This window comes from Schistocerca piceifrons, chromosome 1, assembly GCF_021461385.2.
Source record: "Schistocerca piceifrons isolate TAMUIC-IGC-003096 chromosome 1, iqSchPice1.1, whole genome shotgun sequence".
Lineage (NCBI taxonomy): Eukaryota > Metazoa > Arthropoda > Insecta > Orthoptera > Acrididae > Schistocerca > Schistocerca piceifrons.
The window spans coordinates 1,057,560,322-1,057,588,242 of NC_060138.1; the positions used below are offsets into that span (position 1 = coordinate 1,057,560,322).

The 27,921-nt window shown below is 42.0% G+C and overlaps 1 protein-coding gene across 1 annotated transcript in view; it reads right to left on the minus strand.

The window, feature by feature from the left end:
- Positions 1 to 27,921, minus strand: part of LOC124777508 (protein D2-like) — a 63,943-nt gene that overhangs the window by 12,294 nt on the left and 23,728 nt on the right. The window contains exon 3 of the mRNA XM_047252958.1: positions 13,173 to 13,221. Coding sequence (XP_047108914.1) covers positions 13,173 to 13,221 — 49 coding nt within the window. The remainder of the gene's footprint in view (positions 1 to 13,172; positions 13,222 to 27,921) is intronic.

Below are 27,921 nucleotides of genomic sequence, written 5' to 3' on the forward strand. Positions count from 1 at the left end.
AATCTTTGTTTTTTTGTGTGTAATGTACTCTTGAGTTAGATCCAAGTTTAAAAATCTAAAGATGTTTGAAGGACTTTCTTGTTTGCCCACAACACATGTGAATGTGTAGCAAATTGCGAATAAGAGCAAGTAAACGACGGTTAAAAGAAGTATGATTTTTCTTCATTCAAATTTTCGTAGAACCGTATGAAAAAATTTGAAGCAAATACTCTGAACTATTTAAATGAGAAAAAAATTGCTTTCATTAACACTTGAATTTTTGCTGAAGTTATTTGTATTTTCTGTATGAGAATAATATTTTCTAATAACTTTAATTTTGGGTAACATATGAAAGCACTAGTAAGTAAGAGTCTCCGGAAATTCATTTTCACGGAGGAGAAAAAGTGAAATTTGAGAAGATGTGATTAACAATGGAAAGAGGTAGTAATAAAATTTGTTCTAATATTCGGCCTTTAAGGGAGGTAAAGTTAAAAAAAGGAATCGTAGCCGATGTTATGTTTACAGAACAAACAGAGGCCTGAGCTGTATCGAAAGAGAAGGTGAAATGTTATGAGTGTCACACAATAAAGGTGCCGTAACGATGTAAAGAATGCATCTGTAAAGAAAGGGTATGCTATAGAAGAGCCTCTCAGAGGTAGGACTCAATGTTCAGAAACTCACCATATTGACGAGTTAAGGAAAAAGTAACACGTTGCTTGTAGTTTCCATTTTCGCAGGAGCTGTATATAAATTGCAGTTGTTTTAAAGAAAATGCCTTTTCTGCATGCTGCACATCGAAATTTTTATTTTTATTTATGCACTCAGACGCGTTTATCCTTTTTTACAAGGCATCTTCAGTGGTTGTCCTGATATATTACATGATTTGTCGTTTTTACACATAGGTTATGGTTTCACATCTAGGTTAACGTTAAGGAAATGTTTTTAAATCTATAACCTAGATGTGAAACCATAACATATGTGTAAAAAGGACAAATCATGTAATATTACAGGAAACCCACTGAAGATGCCTTCTAAAAAAGGCGAAACGAATCTGGGTGCATAAATACAAATAAAAATTTCGATGTGCAGCATGCAGAAAAGGCATTTTCTTTGAAGCAACTGCAGTTATTTAGAGACAAAGGGATAAATGTACTTAAAAGAACGAAAGATAAAATTTCATTGAAACCTGAAATGTGAAAGTCAGTTTGAAAAATTAATGCTATATGTATACATAAAATGTGATTTTTTTAAAAGTTGTTTCTCTGCCTGTTGAGCTGGCGGGTCTGAAAGTGTTGACTTTGGTTGGAAACAGATCTTACTTATAATTTGTCAGCCTGAAATTTGGAAGTTCTGCGCTTATTATGCTATTTTTTAAAATTTGCCTTAGAAATTTAAGAACCACAACTAGCGTAGCAATATGTGTTGACGCTTAGGAAGCGGTATGATTCCTCTCTGGAGCTGTTGCATCAACAAAACTGCAGATGCTAGCCAAAATTGCAGATTACGCTGTTGTATTTGACCACGAACGTCCTCAATGAGTTATAAGTGTCACTCGTGGTCACAACCATGGGCGTACCCTGCGAGGAGCAGGGGGGGGCACCTGCCGCCCCCCTTAGAAGATATTCGCAGTTTTTACAAGTTTACTGTTTTATGTAATAAGAAATGCTGCATGTTTTCTCGGATTGTACAAGTGCATTCTTGTATTTAAAATGTTTATTAAAAGCAGTTTTTCACTGGTTTAGTGTTTTATTTAATAAGAAGTGCTGTATGTTGTCTCGAGTCCTTGTTTCCTGAGACTAGTCTGACCTGCCCCCCCCCCCCCCCCAATTCAGATCCTCGGTACGCCCTCGGTCACAACAGTGTTCTGTGTAGCTGTGAGTGCATTATGTCGAAGATAAGTGAACTCGAACGTGGGAAAATTGGTGGTGTTCGTATGATGGGTGCCTTCGTCTCCATAGTAGCCAAACTGCTTAGTGTCAAGAGGCACGGTATCGAAGATTAATACCATAGGCCTATACAGGAAAAGCGGAGAAACATCATTCGCCAAATCACAATGCGGAGAAAGTGCGTGTTGAGTGCTCGTGACAGGCGGTAATTCAAGGGAATTGTGGCGAAAAATGAGTAAGAGAACCCTGTCAGCACAGAAACAACACATTGCAAGGCGAGTTGAAATTCCAAATACCATTTGTCAGTTATGCAAATGCCCGTAACAGGAAAACGTGGTGCCGAAGCCATAAAACCTGGACTATGGAGTAATGGAAAAAAGCCATTCGTTAGGATGGATCTTGCTATACACTGTTGCCAACTTCTGATCGAATTTGCGACTCAAGAGTGAAACATGGCGGGGGTTCGATGACGATTTGGTCAGCCATATCGGGGTAGTCCATGGGCACCATGGTTACTCTGCAAAGTCGCATTACTGCCAACTATCACAATTTTGGGTTATCAGGTCCATCCCACGAAAAAAAAAAATTGTTCCCTAATGATGAAGCTGTGCTGCAAGACGATAAGCCCCTGATTCACACAGCTCGCAGCGTCCGCAACTGGTTTTGTGAGCACGAAGATGAAATGTCACACTCCCTGGCCAACACTATTATCAGACGTCAATATTGTTGAGCCTTTGTGGTCAACTTTGGAGAGAAGGGTTCGTGATTGCTGTCCGCCTCAATCAAATAGTTCAAATGGCACTGAGCACTATGGGACTTAACAGCTGAGGTCATCAGTCCCCTAGAACTTAGAACTACTTAAACCTAACTAACCTAAGGACATCACAAACATCCATGCCCGAGGCAGGATTCGAACCTGCGACCGTTGCGGTCGCACGGTTCCAGACTGAAGCGGCTAGAACCGCACGGCCACTCCGGCCGGCCCGCCTCAATCATCATTACCTGAAGTTGCCACTGTTTAGCTGGAAGAACGGTACAAGATTCCCTTACAAAACATACAGGACCTGTATCTGTCCGTTCCGATACGACTGGAAGCTGTTTTTAATGCTAAAAGGTTTTCTACATCGTATTAGCATGCTAATCTGTTGTTCTTTTTTCTTCGTGTTTCCACATTTTTGTCCAAACCCCGTAGGAAACAATTTTTCTGAAATAACGTTTTTTCTTCTAGTAGGTACGGCAAGATGTGATAAATTTAGCTCATTCTGAATACTGTGCACACATATAGTGCAGCTAATTTCTTCTACTGCTTAAGTCACCTGAAAAACATTTTATGTCGATTTAGGATAGGCCGTGTGTCTGAACATTTCGCCAGATGCAAGTGCTTTCGATGTTAGTAGGAAGACAGAAGAGTAAACCACACTGCCATATTTCAAATGGCTCTGAGCACTATGGGACTCAACTGCTGAGGTCATTAGTCCCCTAGAACTTAGAACTAGTTAAACCTAACTAACCTAAGGACATCACAAACATCCATGCCCGAGGCAGGATTCGAACCTGCGACCGTAGCGGTCTTGCGGTTCCAGACTGCAGCGCCTCTAACCGCACGGCCACTTCGGCCGGCCCACACTGCCAAAGGATGTATTTACATACTTGCAAAAACAGTTGAAACCTTGTAAAAGGAAGTCAACATGAGGTCTTTTATCGCAAAGGTTACTGTTAACGGCACAGATGCTCTGTAGAGGTGAATGTACAACAGCAGTGTTATTACAGACATCAAGAACGTTCACTCTTAATCAAAATATTTCCTGATTTGAAACTTCCTGGCAAATTCAAACAATGTGGTTGATCAGAACTCCAATCCGGAACCTTTGCCTTTCACGGACAAACACTTTGTCGACTGTGTCGCGCGTGGATAGCTCAGACGGCAGATATTTTGCCTGCGAAAGGCAAAGATTCCGGGTTCGAGTCCTGATCCGCCATGCAAATTTAAACTGACAGGAAGTTTCAAGAAATGGCTGTATTGGTATGCCTTACCCATTTGATAACTCTTGTGATATAGTTATGAGACCTCTGAAACTGTGATCCTCTACGATTAACGATTATAGTAAACTGAGCAGTATACGTATTCTGCTATTACTGATCTGTTTCTTACGTAATCTTGACTGTCACGTATGCCTCGTATTATGAGTAACACTTACTTGCATGAAAATAAAGGGCACGATGAAACTTCCTGGCAGATTAAAACTGTGTGCCCGACCGAGACTCGAACTCGGGACCTTTGCCTTTCGCGGGCAAGTGCTCTACCACTTGCCCGCGAAAGGCAAAGGTCCCGTCGCGAGTTCGAGTCGCGGTCGGGCACACAGTTTTAATCTGCCAGGAAGTTTCATATCAGCGCACACTCCGCTGCAGAGAGAAAATCTCATTCTGGAAAGGGCACGATATTTGGCTAAGCACTCTCTCCAAATTGTGCAGTTCTGTGCTTATGTGTCAGTTTATTTCCTGACCTCCAAGTAGTGTAACTAACTTCGTGTTCCACCTTACGGCAAGTGTTGTCATGTCAGAGAGGTTCACCGCATGAGCGTCTAGGGAAGTGATTCCAGTGGTGGTTTTCCTTTGCCTTCCACTGATGATAATTAAATGATAATGATGACAACAGAACAACCAGTCCTTGAGCGGAGAAAATCTCCGACCCAGCCGGGAATCGAACACGAGCCCCTTGGCGTGACAGACCACCGTGGTGACCACTCAGTTATCGGGGTGGACGTAGTGCAACTAGCGTTCGGCAAAAGACTGGGAATTACGTGTGAAATTTGGGAACGATAGAAGGGGCCATGTTAAAAAAGAAAGAAGCGTAAGTTTGTTACGGCGCAAATCTGTTTTCACACAAAAGGAAAACACGGTAAGAGAAATGAAGGTTAGAACTTAAGGCTTCCTCGTGGTGAGGGTCATTACTGATTGAACACTGGATAAACCCGAAAGATAATAGAAGGAATCTACCGCAACCTTTTCAAAAAGAGCCTCCAGGCATTCGCCTGAAATAATTTAGCGAAATTGCGTCAAACCTAGACCAAGATGGAAGAATGGAGAATTGAACCCCGCTACGAGAAGTAAACCACTGTCTTTATCAATGCATCGTCTCAAAATAAATTTTCAACTTTTCAATAGTTCTTGCATTACTGGAGCACGAGACATTTCTTAGACTGATTAATCATCAGATGACGAATGACTATGTAGTTACAACGTTTAATATTCTTGAATAACCACAAAAAATTAAATAGCAACGTTTGTATTTCAGCTGACCTTGTCGGGTTTGGTGTTTCTACTGACTGGTTAATTAATATTACATGACCATAAAACTAATCTATTTAATTGCGTCATCAAAACTATTGATTGAAAATCTTGGATCTAGGTCGAACCAGCATTTGTGCTATCAAAGACTAATTCTCACGTTCTCTTGTTGTTGAATGAAGTACCGGTCTGATCTGGACTGGTTAAAAGTTTCCACGTTGCTGTCTCTACTGTTTTCGACATCTGCTCTCCAGCCAACGGAATATCAATACCCTTTGTGCTTGTCTCTCGTCAACAACACTGTCAACATTGCCTCACCTCATCCAAGTACGCAGTACGTTATACGAACCACCCACGTTGCTTCAGAAGCGAATTCCGCTATAAATTATACTTGCTTCTGTAACCGTTTCACATTTCGCACAAATTGTACGAATATCCGAGTACTGCTCTGTATCATTTCACAATGACGCACTTACGCCACATTTTTCTTTCTTGATGGAAAATCAGATAGTTAATTTTGAGACACCTTGGCGCAAAGCCTTATCAATGACCTTCAATGACCTTTCATTAGAGACAGAGTTCGGCATAATGGACTAGTGGCAAAGAGCATGCCTGCAAACGGAAAGGTCGTGGGATTGAATCGTGGTTAGATCACAGATATTTTTTTTTTTTTTGTCTCCCTTTCATTTAGCCTTCGCCTCTCAATGACGTGAAGATTCGCCAGGTATGAAACGTGGTTGGGTTTCCACATTAACCTGTAGTTTCCCTTTCCCTGACGTGGGCAGCTGTAGAAGGGTTAAAATACCCCTAATGGGTTTGTTATTCAGGTGACATCAAACGTCTAGTCTACGCTGGAAGACACTGAGGTCTCCCGATCGACCCACACTGCTGAGACTGACAACATAATGCTCACCTCGCTTCGTTTCATTCGGGCGGTGGATTGGCGCAGTAGTTAAAACACTGTACTCGCATTCCGTAGGATGACGGTTCAAGTCTGCCTACGTGATTTCCTTCATATTCGCGGCTCCACTTCTCGTGACATACAGCGATCAATTCCGTGTTACGTAGAGACGTCCAAATACTTTTGATCAGATAGTTTACCTCATCTGTGATGTTACCATCTTATGATTCAGTTGATTAGCCTCAAGTTCATATCACACAAAGTACTTTAGTTTTATTTCTGAAGCCCTTCGACTATATAGAGTTGGTAAATTTATCAGTGAAATGTCAGATATGTTTTGTAAAGCTGAGCTTCCGTCTACGACTCTACATTGAGCTTGGTTCGGTGCTATCTGCATTGATTGTACTGCGTTGTTTCTCCAGTATCGATCAGACAATGTATTGCTTTCAGTAAATGTTTATTCCTGGTAAGCGAATCTTTCATACCGTAGATGACTACTTAAAAAACTGGAAACGTTCTACTTCTTTTGGCTTTTGTTCTTGAGTTCGTTGGTTTGTTAAATGCCTGGCTATTGGCAAAGCTCTCATTTTTGTGTCTGCATCGGTGTGGTCTATTATTCTTGGCGCAGAGTTTCCGTTTCTCTACTTCACAGATGCATATTTTTAAAACTCCCCCGCAAATTTTCTACCGCGACATTTATAGTATTTCTGTACTCCGCAGATTCACTTCTGTAATAGTGCAAGATTAGTAATGCACCATCTGTTAAGGACTTACCTTTAAATTTCTCGAGACGCTTCATTTGCGAATGTAGCATAGAAATCAAAACAGCTTATATACCTCTATGGAAGCTACTGTTAGTTAATATTATGTCCACTATTCCTATGGAAGCAGTATTTAGGACTGTGAAGGATATACCTCGATTTCTTAATGAAAACATTATGTTAGTTAATTTCTCAGTAGATATTTTCGAGATAGCAGGTGTCTTTTCCTAACCGCCTTTCAATTAGGAAGCTTCCATACCTCTGTGATGAATTAAAGGAACTTGTGATTAACTTCCATTTTAGCAAACTAGCGATTACGTGACAGTTTCAGTCATTTATTATTTGCTCTTTTCATCCAGTATTCTGTAGTGTATTATTTGGTTTTGAAATAACCATGACAGCACACGGAAGTACTGGATTTAAGATCCGCCTATTTTTCAAACAAATGTGTTTCTTCTATAAATCGAAGTATGGTTCGGCACCTTTGTGTCTTCGAATTTCTAAAGCACAACAATATCATCAAAATGACCAGTGACCCAACTACATGGCACGTGGGAAACCTTTAGCCAACACTGAAAAACATCAACAATACATTCACAAAGAGCCAGATAAAAATAACGGCACACAAAAATCCAAAAGCACGTACTCTAAGTTCCTTACCGAATGTGCACAAACAAAATATTCCCAGAAGACTAGTCATTAACTTCAGAAAGGGTCTGTCGTATCACCTAGCCCAGAACACGCACACATTACTAAAGAAAACACGCATTTCTGAAAACAGCAGGAACCTAGAAGAATCAAAGGAATTAGTACATAGATTCAAGAGGATAGACTTTGCAGATACATCAAGCCTTACATCGTTTGATGTCACATTCATATACACTTGCATTCCAGCAGGCGAAAAAATCAACATCATCACACAGGGACTAAAACAATAAACCAATACACCAGACACACACACACATTAAAGAAATACCAACATCACTAAGAACTATAACAGCATAAAATCAGTTGATGTTCAATAAAAAATTTTATCCCCAATCTCAAGAACAGCCAATAGGATCACCGATTAGTGGCCTCTTAGCCAACATTTCACGAACCACATAATAAAGCAAAACAAAATAATTCGTAGTTATATACTGGTACTGTTATGTAGATGACGTAATGGACCTGATTGGCTGACCACTTACACACATAAAACACTTACATAATGAACGAAACAATTTACACACAAACATTGATTTCACATTAAAAACAGAACAGACAATGCACTAAATTTTTCCGATCTCATGATATAATGAAAAATCAAAACACATTATTTCGCAGTATACACTAAATCTACAAGCACAATCAGAACAATCCACAGCCGATCAAATCACCCATGGAAACATAAACAAACAAGCTCCAAATGCATACTCCACAAATTAAACAGAACACACAAAAACAAACATAACTACATACAGAAGTTAAATACAATAAAACAAATAGCAGTGGAACATGGTTACGATACAGGTATGATAGAGAAACGAAACTAAAAACTATGTAAACCTACATGGAGTGAACATGCAACATACACAAATGAGCTTTCGACACAACACAGAGGAACACAATATAGAGACAATGGCTACCCACAAGATATGTTTTCGCGGATGATGCTGTAGTATACAGAGAAGTTGCAGCATTAGAAAATTGCAGCGAAATGCAGGAAGATCTGCAGCTGATAGGCACTTGGCGCAGGGAGTGGCAACTGACCCTTAACACAGACAAATGTAATGTATTGCGAATACATGGAAAGAAGGATCCTTTATTGTATGATTATATGATAACAGAACAAACACCGGTAGCAGTTACTTCTGTAAAATATCTGGGAGTATGCGTACGCCACGATTTGAAGTGGAATGATCATATAAAATAAATTGTTGGTAAGGCGGGTGCCAGGTTGAGATTTATTGGGAGAGTCCTTAGAAAATGTAGTCCATCAACAAAGGAGGTCGCTTACAAAACACTCGTTCGACCTATACTTGAGTATTGCTCATCAGTGTGGGATCCGTACCGCATCGGTTTGACAGAGGAGATAGAGAAGATCCAAAGAAGAGCGGCGCGTTTCGTCACAGGGTTATTTGGTAAGCGTGATAGCGTTATGGAGATGTTTAGCAAACTCAAGTGGCAGACTCTGCAAGAGAGGCGCCCTACATCGCGGTGTAGCTTGCTGTCCAGGTTTCGAGAGGGTGCGTTTCTGGATGAGGTATCAAATATATTGCTTACCCCTTCTTATACCTCCCGAGGAGATCACGAATGTAAAATTAGAGAGATTCGAGCGCGCACGGAGGCTTTCCGGCAGTCGTTCTTCCCGCGAACCATACGCGACTGGAACAGGAAAGGGAGGTAATGATAGTGTCACGTAAAGTGCCCTCCGCCACACACCGTTGGCTGGCTTGCGGAGTATAAATGTAGATGTAGATGTAGATACAGCAGTGAAGCACCCACACATAAAAGCAAAATGACAATAACTCTTGTACAATAATAAAATATTTCACAGAATAGGCATTATTTTAATAAACAGATGTCTCAAATAGGGTAAGAGAAAACAACAGAACACATGACATCTCAGAACACAGGAATCACCTACAGATCTATTCAACAGAGCGGGTGTATGCTAATTTACCTGAGATTATTGTCAGTATACATAGGAAAAACATGCAGCAACTTTAAAACAAGATATTCAGAGCACCTATGAGTTCTCAAAAGTAAGTGTTCCCATAGCAGATTCACTGACCACTTAATAGTCCATAGCCATTACACAACTAAAATAGAAATAGATTTAAAACTACTAAAATCCAGTCACAGCTTAAACTGTAAACTAACAAAAGACGACACAAACAGATAAAAACACATACATGCGCACGCTCTCTCTCTCGCTCTCGCTCTCTCTCTCTCTCACACACACACGCACACACACACACACACACACACACACACACACACACACACACAGAGAGAGAGAGAGAGAGAGAGAGAGAGAGACAGAGAGAGTGAGAGAGAGAGACAGAGAGAGTGAGAGGGAGAGAGGGGCGGAGGGCGAAGGAAAGTATACAGAGTTCAAATTTGGCGTGCAAACTGATATGAGAACAAGTCAACATCAACCGGGACTGCGCACAAAGAAGCAGCATAAACGCGGTGTTTTGTGAACTGAAAAAGAGTTACTTGCGAGTGAAGTTCCGCAGATTCATGTACTGCGTGTCCCTGTTCATCTTAACAACAGATGAGAACGGATATTTTGAAATTAGCTGTAATAAGTCGCAAGATATAGTCGCGAAATATTTTCACACAGCAAAATTACTTTTATAGATACTGTAATTTGTTAACTCGCCAACCAAACCCACAATGCCACCATTTAAATGCAGATGAGAAGCTGCCAATATACAAAAATTTACAGAGTTTTACACAACTCAGCAATATAACAAAAATTTAGGTAATAAGAACAACAGATAAAAACTGTTTTAGGCCTAATTACTTTAGAATAATTGTCACTTAAAACATAGTCCGACCCCGGTAGCACAGTGGTCAGCGCGACGAAATGTCATAGCCCGAGTTCGATTCCCGGCTAGGTCGGAGATTTTCTCCGCTCAGGGACTGAGTGTTGTGTTGTACTTATCATCATCATTTCATCCCCATCGACATGCAAGTCGCGGAAGTGGCGTCAACCCTAAAGACTTGCACCAGGCGAACGGTCTACCCGACGGGAGGCCCTAGCCATAAGGCATTTCCATTTTACTTAAAAGATACAGGGAACTGAATATAGAGAATCCACTGCTGAGGGCACAAAGCTGCTGAAGTATGTTTGGGTTTATATAAAAAAAATGGTTGTTTGCTTAACAGGTAGATATAAAATACAGTATTTTTTTCATCCTTTAATCATATCTCTTTCCACTTTCTTCATATTACGTCACACTTGTTCTCTTACTGCTTCTGCTTTACAATCTTCTGAATTTAACATTTTCCTTCCTGAAAAATCTCTTTCTGCTGCTTCTTCAGCTTTCATGTTGTGCATTTATCTTGGATCCTACTTATTTTAAATTTCGTTTCTTAAAGATGCACGAAGATGTGTTTTGTCAGTCTATTTTCATTCATCCAGAATAAATGACCCAAAAATATCAGTCTTCCTTTTCTTAAAGTTTCTGGTATTTTTTCTGTATCTTCATATTTTTCATCACTGATTTCTAATTTCCAGTCTTAGTAGCTTATTATTGTCGTTAGAATTTTCTTCATGATACCTCTCTTAAATATTTCTGGTTTGTCTAATTAACAGTTCAGTGCTACGTATTCACTTAAATAAAGGCATTCTGATTGTGTTACAGTGTTTTAGTGTATTACGAGGGTTGTAATTTAAACAGTAGCAACTATTTATTCACAACCGATACAAAAGAGTTACATGTTTGCACCTGTTACTGTCACTCAAAGTAGTCATCAGTGTTGTGTAGAACCCGTTGTCAGCTATGTGGAAGGCGTAGTATACAGTTAGCAGAGCCTGTTATATTGATGGTGCGAATGGAGCGGTCACCTGCCTGTCGAATCTCTGGAACAGTTCTGAAGCAATTGCCACGAAGTGGTTCCTTCATCTTCGGAATCAAATCAAAGTCACAAGGACTTAAGTCGTATTGCTGTTCGTTCTAGAGCATCACCTGCGACCAGCTTTGTGAAAGAAGCAGCGATACTTCCTGCGCAACCCACCCATCATTTTGCACGACAATGTGCGGGCGCATACAGCGCAAGCTGTGGCTGCTTTGTTCGGTCGATGGGACTGGGAAGTACTGTACCATCCAGCAACTTAAGTCCTTGTGACTTTGATTTGATTCCGAAGATGAACTAACCACTTCGTGGCATTCGCTTCAGAACTGTTCCAGAGATTCGACAGGCAGTAGACCGCTCCACCCGCACCACCAACAGAACAGGCTCTGCTAAAGGTATACTACTTCTTCCACATCACTGGCAACGGGTTCTACAAAACGCTGGTGACTACTTTGAAGGATAGTAACAGGTGCAAACATGTAACTCTTTTGTTTCGGTTGTGAATAAACAGTTGTCACTATTTAAGTATCAACCCTCGTATTTTTATATCTCATAATATGCACTCTTCATTGTAAAATATTTTGTTATTCTATATGCTCTTTTCATTTTGTGTTTCTCTTCATGTCTGACCAGAAATATTTTGATGCGTTTTTTACGCTGGTGATGAACTGGTTTCCTCTGCAAGGACTGTCAAACCTCCTGTAGTGACCGTTTGTTTCCAGACATTAAATTGTTATTCTGCATCCAAAGGATTTTCAGATACTACAGCAAAATCGTGTGCAATATCTTCAAGGCACTGTTTCTTTCTTCCCAGTTTTAATGATATTCTTTTACTTTTTCATTCTAAATTCTACTTTTTTCTAATACGTAGTGGAAGAATATTTAGAAATTACACACACAAACTTTAGTTTTGAGAGTGTCTGTAAGAGTATTACGGATCTGCTAATTTAGTTTTAACACAGAATTGACGGATTACTTTGCACAGAGTTTCCCTGTCAACAGAGACAAATGTGCTCTTGACGTGCACTAATGTTATAGCTGCGCCTTTAGACTTAAAGTTGTCTGTGACGGATTATAAATGCAAATTGAATAGCGCTTCTGAGCGGAATCTGCCTTTTTTAAAATCTTCCTTGATATTTCTTTGGTTGTCGATCGAGAGGTTTTTTTCTTTCAGTTCTGTTCAGTAGAGCTATTGAAAGTACATTAAATAGTTTGTAAGAAAGATATTCCTCGGTAGTACTTAACATCTTTTTACTCACATTTCGTACCGTGAGGACGTATTAGGTCGACTGCCCACATTTGCAGATCCTTTAAAGTGGCCGAGCGGTTCTAGGCGCTGCAGTCTGGAAACGCGCGACCGCTACGGTCGCAGGTTCGAATCCTGCCTCGGGCATGGATGTGTGTGCTGTTCTTAGGTTAGTTACGTTTTAGTAGTTCTGGGGGACTGATGACCTCAGAAGTTAAGTCCCATAGTGCTCAGAGCCATTTGAACCATTTTGAAGATCCTTTAAAGTCTACGTTCGTGACCAGTACAGCTGTTACGAAATCTTCCCCAATGCCTTTGCTGTTTTTCATAATCTTAATTGTTTCTCTAATTTATTTAGTTACTGAGAAGAGGAATAATTTTATTTTCTTGTGGTGGTATTATTTACTAAGTAATTAAAAGCCATAATTATTAAAATGCCTATTTTACGGACTGAGGACCAAAATTTCATGCGATTAACTGTCGTCCTCCTTAGCATCAGATAAGCAAATTGAAACTCCAGTTACTCATTATTCATTTCTTACCTGCTATGACGTTGGCAGAGTCGAATATTCCGGAAACAAAATCGCCACCCTGAAAAACGAAAAATTTTAAAGTGAAAATTTCATCTCAACATTACTTCAGTTTCTAACTTAAAGTTATTATAAACAGTTATTTATAATCAGGAAGAGACATATTTTCTGTTTACATAACAGAATACTTTTGTGCAAGAGGAGCTGGCAAGAAACTGGATTTTTCTGGAATCCTAGTACGCTATCAACCAGAAATATTTCACTCCAAAAAGTTGAAATAATTCTCTTTGCCACATATAAGCAGTGGTACTGGGGCGAGGGTTTTATGTTTGCGAAAAGAGAGGTTCATATCCTATCTAATTGCTTTCTTTAAATAGTTTATTTTTGCCAAAATGGGTCATGATGAACGCCGGTAATATTAAAACCAATTCCCATTCGATGCTGGGAAGAAAGCAGCTTTTGTTTCCTCTGTAGCGAGCTTTCCATCAACTGGACAGTAAAAGCTGACTGTGGAAATAGCGGCGTCATTGTTCACGTTACATATCTGTTCGTTTATAGAAACAAGTGGCAACTTGTAAATCACGCTGCGATATGGTAGAAATGTTCATACCAAACACTTAAAACACGTTTTCTCGTACGTCCTTCGTGGGTTTAAGACATTAGATATGGGCATTGAGGTTAAGATCACAAACATTTTCACACCTTAATGATGATACTATTATACTATATGTGTTTTAAAATGTTTATTTAAAGCCTTTGGCCCAAAAAAGATATTGTCCTACAATATTTTTGTTACTTCTAGTGGTTTATTGAATCAGCAAAAGTTAGGCTACAAACAAGTTGAAGTTCTCCAAAACAAACAATCAGAATGGCAAGAATATACTAGTAAATGAGTAAGGAGCAAAGCAAGAGAATACAAACTGCTTACATGGCCTCCACTAATTATTTAATAATATCGATTGAGCCGCAAGTGTGGCTATATCGATTCCTTGCTTGAGTCAACTCTTTCCCTCGCGTTGCTTAGCGACAGTTTTCTTTGTGTCTTGAGTGGTGGCGCCTGGAGGCGGCTCTGCAAGGGATTTAAGCACGCGCAGCTCGATATAGGGCTTCTGGGGTTTGTCTGTTTTCATGGAACCTCACGTCGGATGCCGCTATGCGCCTCAGAGCGGTGGTGGTTGCTCATCATGTCTCCACAGCTGGTGTTTACTTCCAAGGCCGAGCTGTCGCCGACTGGATAGATGCAACTCTATCCTGCCTGTGTAGAGTCCAGCCTATTTTGGAGTTGGACCTTAGGCATGATACTCCCAGTGCTTGACTGGTGGACGCGGCCATATACATGATTTACTTCATCAGCCTGATATAGGAACGACGGTGAGCAACTTTTCTTTTTGTAATCATCAATCTTCTGACTGATCTGATGCGGCCCGCCACTAATTCCTCTCCTGTGCTAGCCAACCTCTTCATCTTAGAGTAGCATCTGCAATTTACGTCTCAATTATTTGCTGGATGTATTCTGGTTTGTTTTCCTATACAGTTTTTACCATCTAGAGCTCCCTTTAGAACCACGAAAGCTATTCCGTGATGTATTAACAGCATCCTGTCTCTTCTTCTAGTCAATGTTTGCGCTGTATTCCTTTCCTTGCCGATTCTCCGGAGAACCTTCTCATTCCTTGCTTTGTCAGTCCACCTAATTTTCAACATCCTTCTGTAGCACCACATCTCAACTACTTCGATTATCTTGTGTTCTGGTTTTCCTACAGTCCATGTTCCGCCACCATCCAATGCTGTGCATCAAATTAAGGCCTGTGTTTGCTAGTAGCAGACTTATCTTGGCCAGGAATGCCGTTTTGGCGGTACTAGTCTTCTTTTTATGTCCTCCTTGCTCCGTCCATCACGGGTTATTTTGATGCCTAGGGAGCAGAATGCCTTAACTTCATCGGCTTCGTGATCAGCAATCCTGATGTTAACTTCCTCACTGTTCTCATTTCTGCTTCTCCCCATTATTTTCGTCTTTCTTTAATTTACTCTCTATCCATATTCTGTACTCATTAGACTGTTCATGCTATTCAGCATATCCTGTAACTCTGCTTGAGTTCCACTGAGGATAGCAATGTCATCAGCGAATCTTATCATTGATATCCGTTCACCTTGAATTGTAGTTCAACTCTTATAACTTCCTTTTATGTTCATCAATGCTTTCTCGAGGTATGGATTCAACTGTAAGACTACATCTCTGTCTGCCACTCTTTTTAATCCAAGCACTTCTTTCCTGGTCTTCCACTCTTATTGTTCCCTCTTGGCCCTTGTCCATATTGTACATTACTCGTCTTTCCCTATACTTCACCCTTGTTTTTTTCAGGATTTCAAACAACTTGAACCATTTGACATTGTCGAACGCTTTTTCCAGGTCGACAAATTCTGTGAAAGTGTCTTTATATTTCTTCAGCCACAACGTCAGAAGTACTTCTCTTGTTCCTTTACCTTTTCTAAAGCCAAACAGATCGTCAGCTACCACGTACTCAGTTTTCTTTCCCATTTTTCTGTGGATTATTCTTGTAAGCAACTTGGATGCCTGAGCTGTTAAGTTCATTGTTAGATAATTGTGGCACTTGTCGGCTCTTGCAGTCTTCTGAATTGTGTAGATGACATTTTCCGAAAGTGAGGTGGTACCCATACAGTCTACATACCAACACGAATAGTCGTTTTGTAGTCACTTCATCCAATCGTTCTGATGGAATGTCACCAGTACCATCTGCGTCATTCGATCTTAATGCTTCCAAAGCTCTTTTAAAATATGATTTAAATACTGACTCCCCTATCTCTTCTTTCGACGTCTGTTTCTTCTTCTATCATGTCATCAGATAAGTCATCCCTCTCACATGTTTGCTGTAATGGCATTAAACTGATTCGGGTCAATCTGTTGACCACGTTGTTTGTTATTTGGACGTTAAGCTGATTCAGGTCGTTCTACTGGCCGTGTTGTTTGTTGGTTGACGTTAAACTGTTCGGGTCGTTCTACTGGCCGTGTCTGGCGGATGCCTTTGTGTGGATCAGCAGCCTGGCGATAAGAATCTGAGACAAATACTCATGTAATGGCAAAAGGCTATCACTTTAAGGAGGCTTATGTGTTCTATTATTATTAAAATTTAAGTGTGTGTTGTCTCCTGTATTTAAGTGGCTCTTAATATTTATCTTCTTTTGATATCTACTAGCGGGCCAATGTACTAAGTTGTATATCCTCATGTTTCTGATATAATCAGTAGCTGTGTGGTTTAATTTTTACTGTGTGTATACGTCTTAGAATATGTCAAGAAACTGTTTGGGGCCTCGGCCGAAATTGAACCGTTTCATAATTCTCTAATTTTTATCCTTCAGACCCTTCGCTTGCCTGCGATTTCGTCGCTCGTTAATGTACTTGGTTAAACCCTGAGTCTGCATCACAGAAGTGTACATGTTAAATTTTCCGCTTCATATGATTATGCATATTACTGCAAAGGGTTGCTTCACAACCATATGTGTAAAGTCAAAAATCAAAAGTCTGCTTCACATATGCATTTGTTGTTGTTGTTGTTATTGTTGTTGTTGTGGTCTTCAGTCCTGAGACTGGTTTGATGCAGCTCTCCATGCTACCCTATCCTGTGCATGCTGCTTCATCTCCCAGTACTTACTGCAACCTACATCCTTCTGAATCTGCTTAGTGTATTCATCTCTTGGTCTCCCACATACGCTTACATTAGTTTAAATTCTCTTGTTACTATGATTATGTCTACTAGTGAAACAGGCATTTCTCTTTAGTTCTTCGACAGTTCTGTACGTAAATTACAATTTCGTCCCTCAGTTTTTTATTTTAAATCCGGTTTTTATGTTATTGAGTTTGTTGGTGTTAAAGCCTGCTTCACGGACATGTACATTATTTTATATGCTCATCAAATAGCAACTCATTTTGGCTTTTTCACAGCTGGATATGTAAAATTTTAATACTAATTTATCCCGTTTGGGGTCGATTTTATTTTTGTACAAGAGTCTGCTCACAGAACGGTACGTGAATTAAATTTCCGCTTTCCCTGAATTACAAAGCTAGTTGGATAACATTTTTTTGCTTACTTTATCAGCTGCGTACGGAAATTTTTAAAACACATTTTTGTATTTACTAATGCTACTGTCTATGCTTTATCCTGCCAGCTTCACAGACGTGTGTATAATTTCCTGTATCAGCTAATTTTGATAAATTTTGGATATTTCTCAGAACCAATTTGTTTGCAGACTTAGTCTCTGTGGTGAACTAGTATCACTCGATTCTATAGTTAAAAATCGCCCTCTAGTGGTAAATAAAAAAATAAATTTACTTCTAATATTATTTTATTTTCGCTCAGCACGTTACTACTCCCAGATCCTAGCTCCCTACCAACGAGTTTATTTAAGACAAAAGCAACTACTGTAACATAATCACGTAATTTTTAATCCAGAACTTCTTATTTATAAACGTGTTCTTCACATTTATCTAATAAGCGTACTGATAATTACAGAATGGAGAGGGAGAAAAATTATTGCTGATGGTACTGTTTGTGTACTCCTTACTGTAATATTGTGAGGTAAAACATTTTTGCAAGTAAGGAGATACACCCTTAAATAATTATGAGTTTTTTGAGAAATACAATTTCCTGGCATAGTTCTCCAGAAATTAGTTACAAACCGAACTCCAGTCTATAAGGCGTCCACAATCACTTGCTCAGATATAAACACATTTTGTCTCACACAAGTCGATGGTAGACAGAATCTATTGTCAAGTACCACGCGTCCTAGGTGAGTGAAGGTGATAGTAGTCTGCTCGTAGCCGTCGGTCAGTGGACGTATCGTGGTTGGAATGGCCAGGGAAAGTATCCCGTGATGGCGTGTCAGCTAAGTGTGTCCTCACCGCCGCGTTTTGAAACTCAGTAAAATGTTATATCGACAGGTGATGTTACAGACCAGGGTTCAACAAGTTTATGAAATGCCCAAAATCCGCAATCACGTCAACTGCGCCGGCCACACTATATTGTAGTGAAGACTGCGTGTGCTAACTATTGTTCAGCGTGCGACGATGTACGAAAGAATTTACGTGTTCTACTTTCTTAACCGTAACTAGATGCGTAAGACGAAAATAGTGTCTTCTTCACATGGTGTTTAACCAGAATACATTACCGAGCGAGGTGACGCAGTGGTCATCGCACTGGACTCGCATTCGGGAGGACGACGGTTCAATCCCGCGTCCGGCCATCCTGATTTAGGTTTTCCGTGATTTCCCTAAATCGCTCCAGGCAAATTCCGGGATGGTTCCTTTGAAAGGGCACGGCCGGCTTCCTTTCCCGTCCTTCCCTAATCCGATGAGACAGATGACCTCGCAGTTTGGTCTCTTCCCCCAAACAACCCAACCCGACCCCCAGAATACATCGTTCAAATACTATAAATTATCTTGACACTGTTACTGCAAAAATCTCTTTCCATTCCATGTAACATTATTGAGCAGCAGCAGTCTGCTTAGAAATGACTCCCGAAACAGTTAAGCTCTATTAGCACTTATCTCTTAGATCGCGGTTACATAAAACAGGAACTATGGCTGCTATGCGTTTATTAACAATCGAAGGAAGTTAATCGGAAGTGTTTAGAGTCTCAACCTTCATTTTTCTTGGATTTGAAACTGTCCATAAAAGGAAACCGATAGTATAAGTCAATAATATAATGTTTATCAATAACGGTACAGCATGAAAGAAAGCATGAGTATCGAAAAGAACATGGACTCTAAACGATGTGTTTGTACCTTCTTACATGTTTCAGTTTACCACCCATGGCTCTGGCTGTAAAGGCGATTTTGGTGGAAAAAATGTTATGTTAGCTTACTTAAGGTACTGTATTTTCTTTCGTTAATAGCAGAAATAATACTGTGTGGTGGACCTATACATAGATACTAAGTATTTATCATAAACATGGAATGAAAATAAAATCTCCACACTTCTTGAAGGAAACTACGTGATCCGCTAGACCTATCAGTAACGGTTTCACAACAGAATGATCAGCTTGTGAATTTTGCCATTACAACTAGTTAGAATTTGGAATGGAGAAATAAAATATATGGATCAAAAATGACGTTCACGGTTAATAGCTTAACCTGATACTGGAAAACGTATAAGTTAATTGCCGGCCATTGTGGCCGAGCGGTTCTAGGCGCTTCAGTCCGGAACCGCGCTGCTGCTACGGCCGCAGGTTCGAATCCTGCCTCGGGCATGGATGTGTGTGCTGTCCTTAGGTTAGTTAGGTTTAAGTAGTTCTACGTCTAGGGGACTGATGACCTCAGATGTTAAGTCCCATAGTGCTCAGAGCCATTTGAACCATTTTGTAAGCTAATTATCTTCTAAAAAGATATGCAACAGAATTCTAGTAACGTAAAGACGCTTGTTGACAATAAACACAGACTGCATCGCAACTCTTTCTACCCAATAAATACATTCTAATTGTAAATACACTGCCTCACTAAAAAGTGAATCACGCAGAATGGCAAGAAGAAAATGAATGAAACTTCACTGGTTGAAAGGATACGTGATGTTATTGCCGCGATTACAAAATTGAGTCGATTTACAAAGAAGTTTTCAGTATTTGGCCACTTATCAGTATGACACTGCACTCCTTATGGTCTGGATGAATGCACTGATTCGATTGCAGAGGGTGTCATAATGCCCTCATGAGGAAAACTGGCCCACAGTTGTTGTAAATGGTCCTCAGTATCCTGAATACTGCGACGGAGTTGATTCCGAGCTGATCCCACACATGTTGTATCGGGGCAGATCTGGCGATTCTGCTTGCCACGAGAGTACTTCAACATCACGCAGACAGCTCACGGAGACACATACCATGCGTGAATGAGCATTTACTCTTGAAAAATGACACCCGATGCTGTCGCGCGATGGATAACACAGAAGGAAGGAGGATGTCTTTGGCCGCTGTATCGTCATAGTTCCCGCAAACACTGCCACACGTGATATGAGGTCATTCCCGATGGCTCCCCACACCATGACGCAAGGAGAAAAACCGCTATGGATCTACAAAAGATTGGAAGAATGGGACCTCTACCTAGGTCGCAGACATATTCGCCGACGATCGTAATCTGAGAACGCAGAACCGAGATTCACCAATGCTTCCTATTCCGAGCACCACTTCAACGCAGCCGTTTCTTTTCTGGTCTTAATGGCAGCCTACTCATGGGACGGTAACTACCCATCCCGCTCCCTGCTGGTAGTGCGAGAAGGCACAGAATGTTGCAGGGAGACCATTATCTGTTCTTGGGTGGTAAGCGAAGACATTGTGTATTGTGTATTGAACCGGAGACCTAGAAACGACGGTGAGGCTTCGTCCCGCTGTAGCCCTCAGTGGTTCACAACCCCACAACAGGCCACAGCAGTCCACCAACCCCACCGCCGCCCCACACCGAACCCAGGGTTACTGTGTGGTTCGGCCCCCAGTAGCCTCCTCATACCAGAGGAGTGTAACCCCAAATGTTTGCTGGAGACAGTGGTTGCGCAGCAATCGCTGACATCGCGTAACTGAGGCGGAATAAAGGGAACCAGCCCGCATTCGCCGAGGCAGATGGAAAACCGCCTTAAAACCATCCACAGGCTGGCCGGCTCACCGGACCTCGAAACGGGCGGATTCATGCCAGGGACCGGCATGCCTTCCCGCTCGGGAAACACCGCGTTAGACCAGGCCAGCCGAAGACATACTTGGTGCACAATACAGCGATCCTCCCTTGTGGTTATTGCAGGTTGTAGACTGGAACCATGACGACTATTATGTCTGGTCTCATGTTCCCATGCACTCTATCATCACACCACTGTCTCGCCCGAATTCACCACAAATCTGCAAGTACACGATTCGACCAGCCGGCCAAATGAAGACACACAATGAGGCTACTCCGTCATGTGTTGATAACGTTGTCTCACACGAGTATACGGCATTACAGCGTCCTTCACAGTGATTACTCAACAAGTATCTGTTCATGCCCCTTATATGCCCCACCAGGGCTGATAACAACACGAACAACATCAATGCACTCTAGTGGCTGTTCTGCCTGTCACAGAGAATTGTAACTTTGATCATTTACACACCCACAATGATGTGAATATGTAAGAAGTTACAACGACACTACATCACGTCTTCTTGGTGCTCAATTTTTATCAGGCAATGTATATATATAAGCTGAAACTAATAAACATAAATTAGAACTTACGTAATAAAATTTTCCTTGGGACATATGGGTCTCCGATTTATCTACGATAATCATTACCGTAAAAAAAATTAAGTCATCGTAATAAGACTCCAAACCACGCAATTAGATAGTATATACTACAATTTATAAACCATGTTACACGTTCTATAGACCCAGCGGAGTGGTGCAGTGGTTAGCACACTGGACTCGCATTCGGGAGGACGACGGTTCATTCCCGCCATCCTGATTTAGATTTTCTATGTTTTCCCTAAATCGTTCCAGGCAAATGCCGGGATGGTTCCTTTGAAAGGGAGCGGCCAACTTCCTTCTGCGTCCTTCCCTAATACGATGAGACCAATGACCTCGCTTTTTGGTCTCTTCCTCCAAACAACCCAACCCACACGTTCTACATCATAGCGAGATACCCCAAATAAGGTCCGTGGAACATACAAGTAACTAACTAACTGAGTTATGGCGACAGTGCCCTACAGTTAAATTCTATGAAACGACTATCGCCTTTCTTATAAACGATAAATTGATTTTGGAGTTGGAAGAAATTTCCAAATGTGGAATTTAATTATTTCGCAAAAGTGCAGACAGTAGCACTACGTTTATATACAACAAAAATATTTCTGGGAATAATTATAGCCTTTCACATGACGGCTGTTAGTCCTACACGGATCACACACCCGTCCCACTAAATATCACGAAAGCACTGACAGGCGTAGCAAGTCGTATGAACTTGAAGTGGCAATGTTTGCAGACAAATTTGTGGAGAACTGAGGTTGATAATTACTTCTCTTTGCGGGTAAAGAATTTATTGCAACCAAATTCTCACTCTGCAGTCGAGTATACACTGATATGAAACTTCCTGGCAGATTAAAACTGTGTGTCGGACTGAGCCTCAAACCTTTACCATTCGCGGCCAAGTGCTATAACGACTGAGCTACCCAAGCACGACTCACTACCCATCCTCATAGCTTTACTCCTGCGAGTTCCTCATCTCCTGCCTTCCAGACTTCACGAAAGCTCTCCTGTGAAACTGGCAGAACTAGCGCTCGCCGGCCTCTGTGTCCGAGCGGTTCTAGGCGCTTCAGTCTGGAACCGCGCTACCGCTACTGTCGCAGGTTCGAATCCTGCCTCGGGCATAAATGTGTGTGATGTCATTAGGTTAATTAGGTTTAAATAGTTCTAAGTCTAGGGCACTGATGACCTCAGATGTTAAGTCCCATAGTCCTCAGAGCCATTTGAACCATTTTTTGGAACTAGCGCTCCTGGATAAAGGATATTGCGGAGAATATGGCTTAGCCGCAGCCTGGCGGATGTTTCCAGAATGCAGGTTTCATTCTGCAGCGGAGTGTGAGCTAATATGAAACCTCCAGGCTGATTAAAACTATGCCCATAGAACTTGCCCGCGAAAGGCAAATCTTTCGAGTTGAAGTTTCGGTCCGGTACACACTTTTAACCTGCCAGGAAATTTCAAAGAATTTAGTAGCTTCATGAGTTTGACATTTGATTTTTGCACCAGCAATCCCAACACCTACATCTACATCTATACTCCGCAAGCAACATAACGGTGTGTGGCGGAGGGCACTTTACGTGTCACTGTCATTACCTCCCTTTCCCGTTCCAGTCGCATACGGTTCGCGGGATGAACGACTGCCGGAAAGCCTCCGTGTGCGCACGAATCTCTCTAATTTTACATTCGTAATTTCCTCTGGAGGTATAAGTAGGGGGAAGCAATATATTCGATACCTCATCCAGAAACGCACCCTCTCGAAACCTGGACAGCAAGCAACACCGCGATGCAGAGCGCCTCTCTTGCAGAGTCTGCCACTTGACTTTACTAAACATCTCCGTAACGCTATCACGCTTACCAGATAACCCTGTGACGAAACGCGCAGCTCTTCATTGGATCTTCTCTATCTCCTCTGTCAAACCGATGTGGTACGGATCCCACACTGATGAGCAATACTCAAGTATAGGTCGAACGAGTGTTTTGTAAGCGACCTCCTTTGTTGATGGACTACATTTTCTAAGGACTCCCCCAATGAATCTCAACCTGGCACCCGCCTTACCAACAATTTATTTTATATGATCATTCCACTTCAAATCGTGCCGTACGCATACTCCCAGATATTTTACAGAAGTAACTGCTACCGGTGTTTGTTCTGCTATCATATAATCATACAATAAAGGATCCTTCTTTCCATGTATTCGCAATACATTACATTTGTCTATGTTAGGGGTCAGTTGCCACTCCCTGCACCATGTGCTTATCCGCTGCAAATCTTTCTGTATTACATTGCAATTTCCTAATGCTGCAACTTCTCTGTATACTACAGCATTATCCGCGAAAAGCCGCATGGAACTTCCGACACTATTTACTAGGTTATTTATGTATATTGTGAAAAGAAATGGTTCCATAACACTACCCTGTGGCACCCCAGAGGTTACTTTAACGTCTGTAGACATCTCTCCATTGAGAACAACTTTGCTAAAAACTCTTCAATCCAACCACACAGCTGGTCTGATATTCCGTAGGCTCTTACTTCGTTTACCAGGCGAACTCCTTCCGGAAGTCAAGGAAAGTGGCATCTACCTGGGAGCCTGTATCTAATATTTTCTGGGTCTCATGAACAAATAAAGCGAGTTGGATCTCACACGATCGCTGTTTCCGGAATCCATGTTGATTCCTACAGAGTAGATTCTGGGTTTCCAGAAATGACATGATCCGCGAGTAAAAAACGTGTTCTAAAATTCTACAACCTGGTATAAATACTACGACATTTTTGTTAATTTTTTCCTCGGCTGCGTCTGGAAACTACATATACATTCCCCAAAAAAGAAATTAGTACACCAGGAAAAAAGACGTTTATTTTGCCCCGATGACAGAATATGTCATATGGAGAATAGTAGGTATACTAATAATGACTTCAACCTCGTACGCCAACAGATAGTGGCATAGCTATCGAAGCGCCACCTGTGTCTACCCTTTAATAACGTATGATCACAGCTAGAAGGCTCAGTGTGATGCAAACATATGAAGCAAGCAGGCAACTATGCCACGGAGACGCTTCCTACAGTTAATATACCGAGTTTGAAATGCGTCAAATTGTGGCCTTCCTTTCGGAGAATTGCCACACAAGTTTGGCATGTTGCGTCATTTGTGCAACGATGCTGGTATCACTGGTCACTTGAACATTCTCACACCCGTACACGAGGTTCTGGACGTTCACGCAATACAGACGTCCGACAGGATCGTCGAATTTTAAGAGCAGCAGTAGCAGATCGTACAGTTAACACAGCACAGGTAAGAGGGCTTCTGAGCCCAGATGTGTCAGTTGCAAACTGATTATTAACAGTGGAGCTATGCGAATGCATATCTCTCACGCCTTAACATCGACGGGCACGGCTCCACTGGTGCGGTCAGAGGTTCACTTGAAAGATGGGATGGCGCGCCATGGTCTTCAGCGATAAAAGAAGATTCTGCAAGTGATGGTGGTTTGCTCGTACGACGTAGACCTGGTGAGCACTGTCGTAGATTGTGTGGTGTCACCGCCAGACACCACACTTGCTAGGTGGTAGCCTTTAAATCGGCCGCGGTCCGTTAGTATACGTCGGACCCGCGTGTCGCCAGTGTCAGTGATTGCAGACCGAGCGCCGCCACACGGCAGGTCTAGAGACACTTCCTAGCACTCGACCCCAGTTGTACAGCCGACTTTGCTAGCGATGGTTCACTGACAAATTACGTTCTCATTTGCCGAGACGATAGTTAGCATAGCCTTCAGCTACGTCATTTGCTACGACCTAGCAAGGCGCCATTATCATTTGCTATTTATCTTGTGATGCATGTACCGTCAGACCGATGTTCACCAATTATAGATTAAAGTTAAGTATTCCAGAAGCTACGCACTTTTTTTACTAGACTCAACTCCTTTAACTGTTCCAGACCTCACGCCAGCCTGCGTGAGCTTAAACGCATGCCATTCGGCTATCTCATAGTGGCTTGGCTGTCTTGCCAAGTCACAACAGTTTGACGACGAGGATTTCGCGTTCGTAACTATACAGACTGATTTACTTGTGTAATGGCTTCGCCACAATCTCCAGATGTACTGTCCGAATTTTATTGCTTACAGAATCAGCAGACGCAGGCCTTACTGGATGCCCTTGGACAGCTCGTCCAGGGTCAACGTGCAATGCAAAACGATGCGGCCGCCGCCGCTCCACCACTCCCGCAGCCACAACACCTTTTCGTCCTTTTAATGCGGCACTGGAAAGCTGGACGGAGTGGTCACGCCAATTTGGATTCCATCTCGCCGCCTACAGAATTCAAGGTAATGAGCGGCAGCCTTTTCTCCTTTCTTGCGTTGGTTTGTCCATGTACCATGTGATAGTCAAATTGTTTCCCCGACATGACGTAGCAACGCTGTCCTACGAAGAAATTTTGTCTGCATTAGATGCATATTTCAAAGAATCAGTCAATGTAGTTGCCAAACGGTATACGTTCTTTCGTACAAAACGTACGGCCGGTCAGACTAATAGGGAGTGGGTTGCAACCTTGCAAGGCCTTACTAGGGATTGTGCTTTTAAGTGTCAATGTGGACTCCCTTATTCAGATACTATGGTACGTGATGCTATTTCACAGAACGTTTCTGATGTTCGTATACGGGAACAGATTTTGAAACTAGTCAATCCCTCCCTTAAACAAGTGAAGGACATATTGGATCGGCAGGACACACTTGACTTTGCTCAGGAATCATTTGAAACTTCGCCATCCGTGTGTCACATTAACCGGCCCGCCGGGCGAGCTGCACAGAACAGTAAACAGTCCTCGCGCCCGGCCGCGCCAAAGCTGCCTGGCTCTCAGCCACGTGTACCGCGCCAGCAAGCAAACACAGTGAAATCGTGTCCGCGGTGTGCTACTAGACATTCGCGTTAGAATTGCCCATCACACCAGGCTATTTGCTTTTTCTGTAATAAAAAAGGACATGTTCAAAGTGTTTGCCAGGAAAAGCTCTGATCGGAAGCTCAAAACCATTCCAGGCCCTTTGCTTCGCGCCGGAATCGAAATCGAACCAAGGATACTCAGGCTCGCGACACTTTGCCTATGGAAATTCATGTAGTTCATGCCACTCCGCCCAGTGCTACTCTCTCTAACAGTGGCTGTGTTCGTCCCACCAACAGTGTGCGTCGACGTCGCCGGAAATGACGTCAAGTCGCAAGTGATTCTGTACCAGTGTCAGTTCACATTGCACGAGACAGTCGCTCTTGTCGTCAGCAGGACAATAAACGTTTTGTGGATTTGGACATAAATGGCAAAGTGATAGTATTCCAGCTCGATACCGGAGCTGCAGTTTCACTGATCAATCACGACACGTACCGACAGCTGGGCACACCTCCGTTGCGTGCCGCAAATGTTAAGCTAACTACATATTCAGGTCACGGGCTCCCTGTGTTAGGACGGTGCAGCCTTCTTGCAACATACAAGGGACAAACAAAACTTGTGTCATTTTACGTCCTTCATTCTTCTTCTGCAGTGAACTTGTTTGGTTTCGATTTGTTTCAGTTGTTTAACTTGTCTATAGTCAATCAGGTCCTATCAGTGAACCAGACTGTGCCTTCAGACAGTGTTTCTCGTCTATGTGAAGAATTTGCGGACATTTTTGCACCGGGCCTTGGTTGCGCTAAGAACTATAAAGCACATTTGGAACTGAAAGTAAACGCGCAACCGAAATTTTTCAGGGCGCGCAATGTTCCCCACCCATTGCGTGATGAGGTCGCAAGAACATTAAACAATTTGGAATCACAAGGTGTAATTGAACGTGTGCGGGCTTCTCTCTAGGCATCACCCTTAATAATTTTGCAAAAAACCTTCCGGAAAATTGAGACTTTGTGTGGACTGCAAGGCAACAGTGAATCCCCAACTAGTGACTGCAGCTTTTCCTTTACCCCGCCCGGAAGATCTTTTTGACACACTGTGCCCGGGTAAATATTTTTCGAAGTTGGACCTAGCAGATGCGTACTTGCAAATACCGGTGAACGAAGAATCCCAGCGCGTTTTGGTGGTCAACATGCATCTTGGTTTGTGCCGATTCAAACGACTGCCATTCGGGTGTGCATCCGCCCCTGCATTGTTTCAGCAATATCTACAAACTGTTTGTGCGTCGGTCCCTACTGCAGCAAACTATCTGGACGATATTGTGACCTCCGGAAAGACGGAAGAAGAACATTTAGCCAATCTCAGAACCTTATTTCAGGTCTTGCGACGAAATGGTCTTCGCTTGCGGAAGGACAAATGTGTGTTTTTTGCTCGTGACTTGCCATATCTGGGACATGTACTTAATGCCCAAGGCATACATCCCAGTCCAGAGCACCTCCGTGCCATACAAGACTTGCCTTCGCCGCAGAATTTGAAGCAGCTACAGAGTGTGCTGGGAAAAATAAATTACTATCATCGCTATGTGCGCCATGCCTCTTCCATTTCAGCTCCGCTTCATCGTTTACGCCGTAAAGGTGTTCCGT